Raw genomic sequence first — 14,770 nt, 5'->3', positions numbered from 1 at the left:
TAAAAGAAAAAGTAATTAAAACTGTTGAATGTAAAGCCGCTTTTCAAAAAGCTCCAAGGCATTGATAAAGTTGATCCAACATGAATCCTTCCATTTGAGAAGGTGGGAGGAAATTAGCGGGAAGACAAAAAGCACTTCTTGGTTCCAAATATTGTAGGAAGCTGGAATAAACTACGGCAACTACTGAAACTTGACAGCTTAAAAATGAGATACTATAAAAATTGGGTATCAAGTTCAACTAGAACATGTGAACACAGTTGGAAACTTCTTAAGAGTAAATTTCATAATAACATTAGGAAGGTTTTCTTCACTCAGAGGGCTACAGAATGTGTTACCAAGTAGTGTGGTAGGCAGTAGGACTTTAGGGATATTCAAATCCCAGCTTGATGTTATTTTGGAGAAATGAAGTGGATAGGAATGGCTTGCTTTGTTGAGTTAAATGCCTGTTCTTGTCAAACATTTTCTAATATTTTAATGTTCTAATTAGTTAAACAAAGAGTGTAATGGACAGAATGGTCTCTTCTTATTTGTCAAACATCTTGAGTTCTAAATTAAACGACTTATAGTATCTCTGATTATAGATACTGATTTAACAGACCTGTAATAAGAAGAGCCTTTCTAAATATTTTGTCTTAAGGCCTATTCACATTAAACTGCTCCAAAGCTTCATATGCGTTATCAAGCACTCGCCTCATGTTTGATTTTGTAAAGAAATGCTCACATGTTCATATGAGGATCAGAATTGTTTCTTCATAAATTTCCTAAATGTTAGCAAAATATTAATAGAATTATAAGTATACATGATCACAAGTTGATTATTAGTCTACAGTTGTAAAACTAAATTCAAGGGGACACAGGAAATGGCAGAAGTTCTTACCAGAACTCTAAGATGCCTGTCAGTACTTTGAGGATTTCCAATCCAGGAAGTATGGGGAACTCACATGAGACTTCAGTGTAATAAACAGTAGGATTCTCTGCATGACCCCATAAGTATTACAGTACCAACGGAACACCATGTAATGTGGTTACAGTAGGTTTATTGACCATGAAAGAGAATTGTGGAGTTTGTTACATAAGCCATGATTTAGAAATTATTGCTCCTGGAATTAAAATCCATAAGCAGAGCATGAGTTGGTTGAGTAAGTTGGTAAGCAAATGTCTATATTTGTGACCAACACATGGCAGATCTAGAATTCTATATCAATTGAACATTCTGCATAATATAAATGCGATAACCCATTAGATTCTAAATTATAGCTCACTTTCCAGGAGGCTGATCTGATGTTGACAGTACGTCCTTGATTTGTGAGTGTACACTTCATTCTCATGAAGAAATCATAGTCTTGTTGGCCACTCTTTGAGGAATCTATGGAATAGAAAGGCAGACAACTTGACTTTCTGATGGGAAAGTATATCAATCTTAAGATAATATGAATTGGGTAAATTAAGGTAAATTAAAAGATTGAACTCTGGATGTAGAGGTTTTGATACTGGATGGACGAATGGATTGATGAAAGCACTTAACACATGTAACTGCTGTTCCAAGGGATTCCAGTTATAATTTATATGGACTCAGTTTTTAAATCAGTTATTAAATCAACACAAACAGCTTTCCACGATTATTAAATTATGTTCCAAACTTTTGACTTCTCCTTTTAAAGTTCTGACTAACAGACTACTGCCCTCTAAAAGATAGCTAAGGAGTTGTGTTGCTAATTGTTTTGTTTTGTTCTGTATCATTAGTACAATTTAGACGTTGATCTTTTGAGATTGAGGAGTTATACCTTGTTTAAAACTGAGAATGTCTCTTATTTCTTCTTGGTCACAAGGATGGATAAATTCAAAAATGTTTTGCCCAATTAACTCCATCTGTAAAACAGTCAAAGCAACATACTGTGAGTTTCATTAAGGTTTCTGATTTTCATTTAGTCATGTTTACATGAAAAAGCAGGAAATTTAGATAGAAGATTTAAATAGAAAAGTCAGATTAAAATTTTTACAAAAATTATTTAGATAATTTAAAAACAATATCTTTATAACAGTCTTTAAGCCTAAAACCTTTATGTTTTCATTATGGCACTGGGGAGAAAACAATTTCTGGAGTGTTATGCCCTACTTTGAATGAAAAGCAAACAGCAATTATAATATCTTTGACAGTACGAGGATATGGAGACAGAGCAGTTTTCTGTGGTAATCTGAATAATCATGTTCACTTTAATGATGTAGAAGAAGGAAACAGTACTGAAAACTGGCAGACTGCTGTTTGAGGAAACTATTTTATCAGGGTGTTTTGCAAAACTATTGCATGAATGTCAATTAAAATACTGTATGTATCAGGGTACCATATGAGCATGTGGAATACAGTATCTGACCAAAATAATAATACAATATAATATTAAAAGACTAAGTCTGAAATTGTAATACATCATATCCATGCACATCCTCGGCTGTATCTCCTATCACTAATCACAGTAGTCATTGCCACTTCAGTTGTGGCATATTTAAACGTGCTGATTAATATATTTAAGGAAGGCTCATTGGATTAAATCAAGACTTGGCTACTGAAGCATAATTCATTGCTTTTCAAATATTCTACTGTCTGACTGTGACACCACAATCCTGTATATACCCTTCACCCATTGGCAACAACATTCATGTGCAGTTTATCTCTTGTCACATCACATGTGCGCAGTTTCCAGATGATGGCAATTCTGATGCTGTCATCTAAATCTTGCTGAGCCTCCTTTTTGCTATATTCGTAGTGCCTTTCATCATTGGATAGATAGATAGATACTTTATTAATCCCAAGGGGAAATTCACATTAAGTATTCCATTATTGAATGAACATTATTTTCTTGCATCCAGTATTCAGTATATCAGTTTCATAGATAACGTTCAACTTTTTTTTTTTTTTTTTTTTGCTTTCTCTCTCTGATAATAATTTTTCCCCAGAATGTTTTAGGAGTTCCTGTAGACACTTTTGGCTATGTTTTCCTTTGTTCCCTCATTCCATTTTATTGAATTTCTCTTGTTCATCCAGCCATGATTTTCACTCCTGTGAATGGCTGATGTGCTTCATATCCACTACTAAACAACAATGGCAGTAATTCTTTCATAAGACCTCCGAACTAACCATGATCAAGTTTAATGAATTATTATGTTTTAAAATAATGCTACTGACAACTGTCATTCCCTCAAACAAGGATGCAATGTCTGTTTTCACCCTCACCCAGACACCCAACTTAATGTTTAGAAAGAGTTCCTAAAAAATTCAGGAAAAATGTTTACACATTTTTTGTAAGAGATATTTGTACTTCTTAAACAGAGACATTACATTGAGTAAAGATTGTTAACTGTAATGTATGAAAGCAGATCTGAACAGTGAAATGAGAAAAGAGCAAAATGAAAAACATTTGAAAAGAGAAGGTTATGACTACTTATAGAACGGCTGCTAGTTAAGGACAATAACAAAAGTGCCAAGTACCTGATTGATGCCGATGTGTTTGGTTATGGCCTCTGAGCTGTAAACTACATGCCCACTCTGAGACAGCAGAAGTAGGAAGTTGTCAAGCACTGAACTCAGGAGATCATCTGTCTTTGATGTCTTGGCATCTTCTGTCCCTACTGAGTGAAGCATATTGTTAATATCAATGTTGTGCTTGTTGTAAGGCACAATGGGTTAATGGAATTCACTTCAGGGTTTTCTTCCTTCACTATTATGTGATGTACTAGAAGCACGACATTAATCTAAATAAATATGGCCCCTTGTGGAAAATTTTATTTTGTTAGACATATACATACTTTACAAAAATAAATAATTGTTAGATGTTGGGGCTGATAAAACATCCCCCAGAAACATTTTTCATTTTAGCATAATTTTGTAAGAATTTTGAAAAGACTTGAATGGAATGTTTCTTACTTGAGAGTCATTTTTTGGTAGAATAGGTTATGTTTCTGCAGTATAATACTGCTCATCATGGATGAATTTTGATTTTTATGATTTTCATGCATCCATATTAGCTTCTTCTGGGGTCCTGGTTTCCTCCAGCAGTCTGACGTACGCCATCAATTCCAGTGGCTTTTCTAAATTACTCAAATATTGACCTGCGCAAAGCCTTAGAGTTCCATATGAATGCAGTTTGCATGTTTTCCATGTGTGTACATAAGAGAAGTAAATCCTATATTAATTAGAAGTGGGTGTGAAAAATAAATGTTATTTACATCGAAGTGGCACTCTTTCTGTGGTTGGTTCCTACATTGTACCAAGTTCTAAAAGGATAACCTTTGATGACCCAACCATTTCGTGGAATAATTGACTCCAGAACAATAGTACAAGAATCTTGTCTTACCTAGGAAAGCTTCTGATCCTGTGCATATTGCTACCAAAATAGACTCCAGCACACTAGAATTCTGAATTGCATCAATTAGGTTGAAAATTGGAATAAAACATCTGCCTTTTTTGATGTACCATGCAAATTTTAAATTTCACATTTGTCTAGTTCTAGTCTAGTGATCTAGTTGATTAGGGTGTATTTCTGTGTCATATTATGGTGACCGTCAGGTTCCTGTTTTTCTCAACAAAGCGCTTTGAGTATTTTCACTCACCACTGGACCAGGTTTATTACTGGTTTCAGCATTGCCTCCTTATGCAATATGGGACCAAATAAGTAAGTTTGGAAAACAATAACAATAAATCAAAGTACAGTTTGTAAAGTACCGGTAAGTGTAAAATAAACAACAGTGAATTAGCATTTCGCTTTTCTTGTGTATAGGAATTTGTAGCTGTACAAGTGTGTTACTTCACACAAAGTGAGTGTGTGTGTGGGGGGGAAGTCAAAATGTGACTGTACTTATTACTGTATCTATTTACAAAATGCCTTTCATTGGTTGTACATGAAAATAATAATTCTTTGCATTTATATAGCGCTTTTCTCACTACTCAAAGCGCTCAGCAAAGCGCTCAGCAATTGCAGGTTAAGGGCCTTGCTGAAGGGCCCAACAGAGCAGACTCCCTTTTGGCATTTACGGGATTTGAACCGACAACCTTCTGATTGCCAGTGCATATCCCTAGCCTCAGAGCCACCACTCCATCATCATGAAAGATGAATTTAGAGTACCACTATGCAAATATTTATGATCCTTTGATAAATTAGGCAGTTTGACTTCAAGATTTTGGAAGGGAAAAGTGAATTCTGTAGTCAAGTGAACCCTGCAGTTGACACGGGTAATCCAGACATCACACATAAAAAACAATCTCAGTTCTGGTGTTTTCAGGAATTGTCTGGAGCTGTGCTAATATCCCTTTCTTTTTGTATCTGTTGCTATGCAACACTTATTACACAGTTGACACATGATAAAGGGGGGGATTAAAGGGACGAACTCTAAAAAATATAGTTATAAAAAATAATAATTGGCTTCTCCTGTTAATCAAGAATACTATGCCTCCAACTATTAACAGTATGTCTTTACTTTTTGAAAAGTTTGTCCTACTTACTGTTAGACAGAACAGTACGAAGATGTAGGTAGCTGAGTGTTAGCCTCACAATGGATGCTTTGTCTAGGTATTGGGCCATCCCTTGGGGTAGCGGCAGCTGCAAGGCCAGTTCAGCAAACAGCTCATTCTCTTTACCTCGTCTACTTCGAGCAGCATCACGGGATTTTTCTCTTCTTTTCTCAGAGCATATTCTAAATAAAAATAAAGACAGAATTCAGAATAATGAGGGTAATTAAACTACTAGGACCCAACAACATTAACCTAATAATTTCCAGAAGTATTTTAACAATTTAAATTTAATTTCAAAGTAGCAAATGTTGAACAAATGTATATGCAGAAATAAACTGGAATGCAGGAATTTATAATTTTTTTTTTTAAATGCAGGACAATTTCATTATAAAAATTAGCAGTTGGCATATTGATAGATGTCCTCAGAAGATGAGTAAAGGAACTAGAAAAAATATTCAACAATAGAGAGTTCAACAAAGACTATAAAAAATACATGCTAATTAAACAGTATGGCTTATGTTGACATTTATGTAAGTTTTAAAAGGGAATTAGAATAGACTGTTCTAATACTACAAACTGAAAGTTTTTTTTAGTATTTTAGCAGAATAGTAAATTAAAGATTGTTTTTGGCAAGTATGGAATTTAGTGTTAAAGTGAAAGAATTCTTCTGGATCTACATTATGAATGTCTTTGAGAATTTTGAAGACCTGGATTAAGACCCGTAACAGTCTTCTCTGCTTGAGAATTAACAGGTTTAACTCTCTGAGACCGTCGTAGTAAGACATGCCCTTATGTCCTGGGATTCAACTAGTTGCTCTGTTCTGAACAGCTTCAAGTGTAGGATGGTGACCAGAACTGCACACAATACTCCAGATGTGGTCTCACTACTACTAGTGGATTTTACTGTGCAGTCTGGGAATAACATCCCTTGAGTTATAATAAACAGTTTTTAGGGTAACAACATTTTATTTGACTTTTTCATTGCTCTTTGCATAGCTTAGATGATGAAAATGTTGTGTCAACATGAAACCCTAAATCCTTTTCAGAGTTTGCTTCCTTTAGGATAGTGTCTCCCATCTTGTATTTTTAACTGATGTTCCTTTTTCCCCACAGGTAGCACTTTGCTCTGTTTTATGTTAAACTGCATTTTTCAAGTGTTTACCCAGTTCTTAAGCATGTCCAAGTCTTCTTGGATTGATTTTGTTGCCTCCTCAGTGTCTGCCATTCTTTCAATTTTAGTATCATCTGCAAATTTCACAAGTTGACTAACTATACCTAAAGCTATGTCATTAATATAAATGAATCTCTTTCAAGATTGTGTCTTTCCTTCATTTTTACTTCAAGTTTAGAAGAGTTACATCTGCAGCCTTTCGCATTTAAATAAAAATACTAACTGCTGTGTCACTAAGTGGTATATGTGCAGTAGTAGTGCTGTTTCATGGAAACGTGCTTCTGAAAATTAGCAAACCAAACCAAACAACAAAGCCAAAATGCAAAAGCAGAAAAGAAGGTAAAACAAAACTGCCAAAGCTCCAAATATTAACTTGAATTTCTTGCCCTTAAATATTCTAGAAGATGTGAATAGTGTTTGCAAACAATTTTGGGTCTGAACTATGAGTGCTGTCATCCTATATAGGGAAAAGGAAATTACATTACAATGTTGCATCATCTCTTATTAGTTACAGTAGCAATAAACAAAATCACTGTACCTATGACAAAACTATACAAAATTGCACTGTCCATAAACAAAACAGAAACCTAAAATGGCACCACAGTAATATTACCCCCAAGAAAGTAAAAAAAGATAAACATCAAGAACAAAAGCAGCACATGCCAAAAATGTACAAATGAATACTAATCATAAAAACCTAGATACCTGTAGAAAAAAAGCTCTAAACCAGGCAGTCTTTGTAGGAGGTGAGCAAATGGAGAACACAAACATCAAATAAAACAGAATGGAAAACAGATGTGACTCCTAACTATTAGGTGAAATGGATTGTACACTTGCCTAGTTTCTTCTGGCATTGCTGCTCCCTGATAGGACCTGCACATCCTTACTATCTTATAGTGAAGCTTTCAGTTTCCCTGTTTTTGTAGGGTGCTCGATGGACACTTCCTCTGCCATATACCACTGTCCTTAGATTAACTCTTTACATATATGACTGCACAACTTACTCTGAAACAGTGAAAATAGCTAAAAAACATTTAATTAAAATCTGAACCAAAAGTTAGGATTTGTTGTACTTTTAGTATGGAAGTGATGATTTTTTTAACGGTAAAAGATACTTTTAAAATATATGCCATTACACATATACTGTAACAATTTCCCATGGACTTATGTGCGTAGGGTCTATAGTTTGATATAAACAGATCAGCAGGCATAACATTTGGCAACTCACTTTACAAGGCAATGAAAGCAATTAGGCATTGGTAAGTTCCCTCGCAACAAATGACAAAGTGTGGAATTTACATTCAACATGCTCCCTCATAGAGACATCAGTATTACCGTGTTTGCGATTGACATTGTCTTACAGCAAGAACAAAGGATACCAGAGACCCTTAACATAATGTTAGGAAATGCCAGTTTGTTAATCTCCTTCTAGCATACTAGTTTCTTTGTAGGAAACTCTGAGAGGTGAATCATAAAGAATAGAGCCATCAGTTTATTGCAGCACTAGACTAATGAAAGCAACCTGGCATTGCTCTACAGCTGATCTGTGTGACCTGAAGTAAAAGGAATTTTGAACTGCAAGCCTTGGAAGTCTAACCGGATTCAAAATCCTATCCAAGCTTTCCTATTCTATTATTATATTTTGTTGTGTCAAAGGGAAACGCTTAGGACAGGATGTCTATCGAATACTGTGTGCAATTATAGAAACATTGCTCCTATAAAAATCCAGCCAAGGGCAGCATGCCAGGTTTAAGTTTTGTTTAAATCCATGTGCAAAATTACTTTCCAGTGGTGAAACTAAAATATACTTTGAACTTCAATTAAAGGCAAAATAACTTCCATACAATTGTTCATGCTCCAAATTTTGTTAGTGAGAGCTCAGATTTGCCATAAATAATATTACCACGTGTTCAGCTCTTAGTGGGAGATCCTTCTTTCAGTTTCACACAATGGTCTAAAAAACTCATATAGTATTCATTTGCAAATTTTCATTGAAATATTGTGTGCTTTAATTCATTTCCTCAGACAGTAATTATTTAGCACAAAAAAATTAATAATTGCCAAAGCATGATGAAGCACCTATAGTTTAATTCACCTATAATTTTATGTACCATGATGTACCATACCACCTTTCCACCACTGCAGCTAACTTTTCTGATGCCAAGTACCTACACAGGAATTCATTGAAGGAATCAAACAAGTACCTTGGTGTATAACATATTTTAGGTAGGAGAGCAATAAGAAAGGCAGGAAATACCCAAAGACAGAAAGAGGTGGAAACCAGGTAACAAAAAGAAAAGGAATATTTCAAAAGTCTGCTCCCTGCTGATAGTGGCCAGTGTACCTGCTGTCTGGGCATTATTCAGTCCATCTCCTGTCCTGCACTGTAGAAGAATTATTGCAATTACACTGACACTTGATCTTGTCAGTTCTTTTCATTCAAAGTATTGTTTTTTGGCACTGCAAATTTGTTGTCAAGGTTCGACTTTATAAAAGGTCACTTACATTCCACTATCACAAGCACAAAACAAACACATTGGTATTTCTGAATTGCTGTTTTTATATCTCAGTGCTCACTCTTGAGAAAGTCTATACATACTATTGTTAATATTATCATTTTTGAGGTAGTGGAGTGTGCATACCTACAGTATTATCAGATCAGTTTTACTATCATTTACACTGTAATACTTTCTCATGTCCTTCTTAAAGATGTTACTAAAGATACATAGATGTTACTAAAAATGAGAATATTAATTTACTCCACAGCATAACATATTCAAACTTGGGCATGTCAGATATTGCCCCCAATTTACCTACACCTTCAGATAGAATGAATTGGCTGACGAGAATCTATCATCAGACACTGTATTTGTTAAATTTGGTAGCTTAAGTATGGCAGAAATAGCAATGCAAATTTTATACAACATGTGAACGCTTCACAAAAAAAGTCAGTGTAAATGGTATCATGGCGATAGTTTCTGACTATTTTAAATACCTTAATTGTGCCAGACAGTTTTTTAAAGATCAGGAACATCCCCTAGTTACTGCTCAAAGGTTAATTTTTGATGGCTCTTGAGACTTTAAAGATTCACTTGCAGGTTTCATTTAGGAATCAATATTGTCACAGATGTTTCTCCTAAAATTCCTTAGGAGAAATAGCTTTAGACCGAAAGGAGACATGAGATACAACTGAGGTAAAAGGAGTCAAAATTAAGAGTTTGGTTTGAAATGCATTGTGTACTTTGTGATATCTCTTTCTAGTCTTGTTTTAATCTCTTTCAAGACTTCATATTGTTTGTTTTACCCATGGTGACTTAGAACATTTGTGATATAATCAGTTACATTTCTTTTTCCAGCTGGAGCACAGGCAGGTGAAGTGACTTGCTCATGGCCACACAGTGGTATCAGTAGTGGAATTTGAAGTCCAAGGTTTTTAACACTACAACACACTGCCTGTCTTTTCTTCTAGAATGAGTATGATCTAACTGGAGTGCAGCAATATAAATTAGAGCAGCTAATAATAGTATTACAAGGATTCCGAAGGTAGGACTACAGTTTTGTATTCATAGTAAAATGTTTTATCACCACAAACAACTGTCCATACATTTCACCACATATTACTGAGCACACATGCAAATACTTTCAAAATGTCAAGACACTACTTTTAAGATCGGAGCCCACTGTGTGATTTTGCTGAGATATCTGCTGAAACTTAGGAGGAGACACATGTGAGGTTACTGGGGTATTTTTTCTAAAGAGAAAAATCTGAGAAGCATGAGACAAAAGACAATGTCTCCATTTTATTTATTTCTGATATAATTGTCTAGGAGAAACCAAAAAGATATTAAGGAGATCTCTTTTTTTGAACTTTCATTCCTATGGGATGCCAAGGTATAAATAAACAAGTGTAAAAAGAAGTCCAAGTCCTATACATAAAAGGGATATCAAGTCAATTGCAAGCCTGGCAGCAGAGCTGCATTTACGAACAAGGTATCAATTCTAAAATTACACCTAACAATTCATGGTAGCCTAAATAGAGCAATGTGGGTTTGCTTTCCTTTATAAATTATTACAAAGAAGAAATCTGCACTAAACAGTTCTCAGCAAACTGTTACTCAATTAAGTGCTGCCTGTTCCATTAAACTTAAACTTGATAAAAAATAAACATTTAATTTTCACATTGGTGTTTAAACTGCTTTGCATGTTTGTTTTTTTTTTTTTACTACAAGGGTATGAGATGAGTGGTGTAGTTGTTGCAGAATCCTCTGTTCAAATCCCAGCCTTGTTATTGTCTGTGTGGAGTTTACATGTCTACATGGGTTTTCATCCCACATCTTAAAAAGATACAAAGGCCAGGTTAACTGGCGACTTAAAACTAGCTCTGTGGGTAGGTGTGCGAGTAGACCCAGAACACAATCCATTGTTGGTACCTGCCTTGCACAAAGTGTTGACAGGACAGGTTTCAAGCCCCCATGAGTTAAGTGGGTATGAAAATACTGTAGATAGATGAATGTTTATCAGATTTACAAGTATCATACCATAGCTGTAAATTTTCAGCATTTACACTGATAAATGCACATGTCAAGGTAAACAAGCAGTAAAACAGAAATGATTGATTATAATAGTCTTGCGTATAAAAATATGATATGAAATATCCTTCATTTTCTTGCCCTGGTTTTACCAGTCTGTTTATGTTTATGACTTGGAGTGAGATACCTGGAATGGGGAAGCTCACTGATGTTACATCCACACTCAAGACTTCTTGCCAGATCTGTAGTCAGGTTTGGGGATGTCTCTCACTGTTGTAATGTGCACTGAAGCATTGCACCCTTATTTAGAAGAAGGAATTAAGTCTGAATGTGTATTGTTAGTGGAGAAAATAACTAACATTTTCACACTTACTGAATCAACTTCAAGATAATGGCCAGAATATACCCAGAGAGAATGAAAGCAAGTTAGTTTTATTTCTTTAATAGATCCATGACTTCAGCTTCTGTCCTTCAACTGGGCCACTGATAGTTTCAGTGGATGAGACTGTTGTTGTGTATATTAAAAGGTGAGAAGTATGTTCTACTTCTTTTACTCTGCATTTTTTAAATATCCAGTAATCTAACAGAACACTACATTTTCATCTGTTATGTGGAGTTTTAAATTAATAAATGTTTTGAGCCTAGATGTGTCACCTATAGTCTAGTTCTTTTCATACCTGCAGACAATTTTTGTGACTGTGATGCTGAGCCTTTATTGTAGATAGTAGTGTTTCCCAGTGTAAGGTAGTGTTTCACACTGTACACATCTGCAGTTTATTTTGCAATGGGAGATATTTAGTAATTTTCATTTTTTATTTAATTTTTAATTTTTATTTTAATTAATTTATTCAGTATTTCAAAACATTTTGTATTATCCATGTTATTCTTTTTTGAGTCTCCTACCCTGGCATTTTTTATCATTCTTCTCATGTTTCTGACTATTGTTCTTATATTGATTTTTGACCACATCACTGTTTTTTTTTCTCTTAGCATCCTCTTTTCCTTTCTTAAATCCATAAAAGTGTCTAACATTGTTTGTGGCCTGTAAAGTAAGTCCACAGATCAATGAACTAACACTGAAGGTAAAATTTGTGGGGTTTATTGGTGAAAGCGACTCAGTCATAAGTAGGCTCAGTCGCTGGTACACAACATCACTGCTACACAAAGTAGTACTGCATACTGTATGCACTCATTATTTTTAATCTTGTAGCAAAATGACACAAGACAGTTTTAAAAGAATACTCTCAGAATATAGGCTAAAAGGGTAATACCAAGTACATCTTTTAATAGTTAGTTTCCCATATAGCTACTGCTGAAAATAATACAAATTTATTATAACTAAACATGATCACAGTTTTTAATGTCTTGCAGTATCGTCACCAAAAATAAATCTTAGAAAAGGATATTTGGATTTTGCATTAAATAGAACACCAACATGAAACAATTGTGTGGTTGCCTACCTTTTCAGCAGTATTTAGCAACAAGTCTATAAAATTATTCCTGAATTCCCAAAGTACTGCCCCTAAAATGATAAACAGGAAAAGACTACCACATGTACAAGTTGGCAGTAATTGCATTTATACAGAATTGGCATACGTTTACATCATACTTTGCACAAATGGCAGAATAACATAGCAGCATACACATCAAACATAACAGCAGTTTTAAAAATTGTAGTAATTTATCAGAGAACTAGTGGAAAGAATTTAACAATTTTAGAGCAACAGAGAAGAAGCTATTCTTGAAAGCATGATAATCTGAATAAATAAGGAAGGGTCTGCCTAAGAGAAGAAGACAGAAAAGATCATGGGCCAGATGGGAGCGGTTACTCTGTTAGTGTATTTTATGATGATAAATAAGGAGTGAGCTATCTTTAAAAATTGTACTGAGTTACATTTCTACTCCAAACTGTAATAGAATTTAGAAAGTTTACAATAATAGATATGTAACTAACAGATATTGCTTCACCCTTCCAATGGTCCTACATATTTATTATAATTTATATTAACTTGTTATAAATGAAAGTTTCATTGACTATAAAGTTTTTTTTTCACAAAGTTGTTGCTCTGTGCTGTAGGTAGGAGATTTATGGTTCTGCTTTTTGATGTAATCATTGATGATCTCTATGGGTTTGGTCATTGTCAGTACTCCTAAAAAAGGTTTAGTCATCTTTACAATGGTGTATAATTGTTGACTGAGAAGCTGACTTAAAGCTGGATTGAATTGATCGGAGATATTTTTTTATCAGTTTTAATTAGAAGCAGATAACTTTCCATACAAACAAGTCAAACTTAACAAAGCAACCGAAAGCTGAGGATGTAAAAAGGGGGCACAAGGGGAACAGCACACTACCACACTTTGATAAGTTTACACTAAGGTTTACAGGGCAAGATAAGGATATAAGAAATCTGGCCATTCAGTCAAGCACAGCTCCTCAATTCATCTTCACCTAATGCTCTAAAATGATCAAGACTCAAGTCTAAAAATCTAATACATTACAGTACTTCATTTTAAAGAGACTATTAACATCTACTCATTGTAAACATTTCTGGTTTACTTTAAATGAAAGTGTTAAGTAATTCAGCCTTTCATCTTAGGTAATACTCCACAGCCTTAGAAACAGCCCAGTAGCTCTGGACTCTTTTTGGTTTTTATTTAATATAGTATATAGTTCAAAACTGCAGACAGTATTCCAGATTAGGTTCCACAAAGGCATTGTGCATCTTAACCATAATCTTCCCTGACTTTGTACTTAATGTCATGTTCTATTTAGTCTAGCTTGGCCACCTACAGTATTAGCCTCTGATACCCGTCACTGTCTGAATTAACTGACTAACCACCCATCCATCTTCTTAGCCTGCTTATTCCTTTTTAAGCTCCTGGTAAAACAGAGTCTCTCCTGGCACCATATTGACATTATTTTTTAGAATGGTACACTCATGCAGGCCCACAATTCATATATTAATTCATATATTAACAACACCACTGTATTAATATGTAAAAGATGTATCTTTCAATCATGTTTGTATATACTTCATATAAATGTATTCCAAGAATATAAATTTAGTGTTATTTTACAAATGATCAAAAGCAGCTGCATGAATTATGGAAATCTGACATTCAGTTGTGTTAAAAATGTATCTGTGTAAAAACAGTACTTATAGCTGAAAGGCTATGGCATGATATTCACCCTGAAAATAAAGATAGTGTTAAAGCAGATCTGCAGAAATGGTTAAAGTGTAATGGCTTTGTTTCATTAGAGCTTTTTCGGACACCCACATATTTTGAAAGATAACAGCAGCAACAATTTTTACATCCATTTTTTGACTAAGAGACAATGCATGCAAATATTTTTAAATGAGACAAATGGAAAGTTGCCAGTTCAGAGTCCTCCTGTGACTCACTGTGTGACTTAGAGTAAGGCATTCAACCAACCTGGGCTCCAATTGTAAAATAAATAAACAATAGTATTATATTCTCCTCCACTGAGTTACCTTGAATAAAGGCATCAGCCAAATGTAAAATAACAATAATATTACTCATTTACACATTTCTCAATTTCTATCT

General features: G+C 34.5%; 1 protein-coding gene across 3 annotated transcripts in view; it reads right to left on the bottom strand.

Annotated features, from left to right (window-relative positions):
• Positions 1–14,770, bottom strand: part of LOC114653514 (endothelial PAS domain-containing protein 1-like) — a 50,027-nt gene that overhangs the window by 17,732 nt on the left and 17,525 nt on the right. For 2 of the 3 annotated variants that reach the window (XM_028803877.2, XM_051922070.1), the window contains exons 2-5: positions 5,495–5,685; positions 3,485–3,624; positions 1,785–1,869; positions 1,263–1,366 (exon numbers count right to left, since the gene is read on the bottom strand). In XM_028803877.2, coding sequence (XP_028659710.1) covers positions 1,263–1,366; positions 1,785–1,869; positions 3,485–3,624; positions 5,495–5,685 — 520 coding nt within the window. The remainder of the gene's footprint in view (positions 1–1,262; positions 1,367–1,784; positions 1,870–3,484; positions 3,625–5,494; positions 5,686–14,770) is intronic. The other variant, XM_051922068.1, reaches the window with a different exon arrangement.

Source organism: Erpetoichthys calabaricus, chromosome 1, assembly GCF_900747795.2.
Source record: "Erpetoichthys calabaricus chromosome 1, fErpCal1.3, whole genome shotgun sequence".
Taxonomy (NCBI): Eukaryota; Metazoa; Chordata; class Cladistia; order Polypteriformes; family Polypteridae; genus Erpetoichthys; species Erpetoichthys calabaricus.
This window is presented reverse-complemented; position numbering and strand designations above follow the sequence as displayed.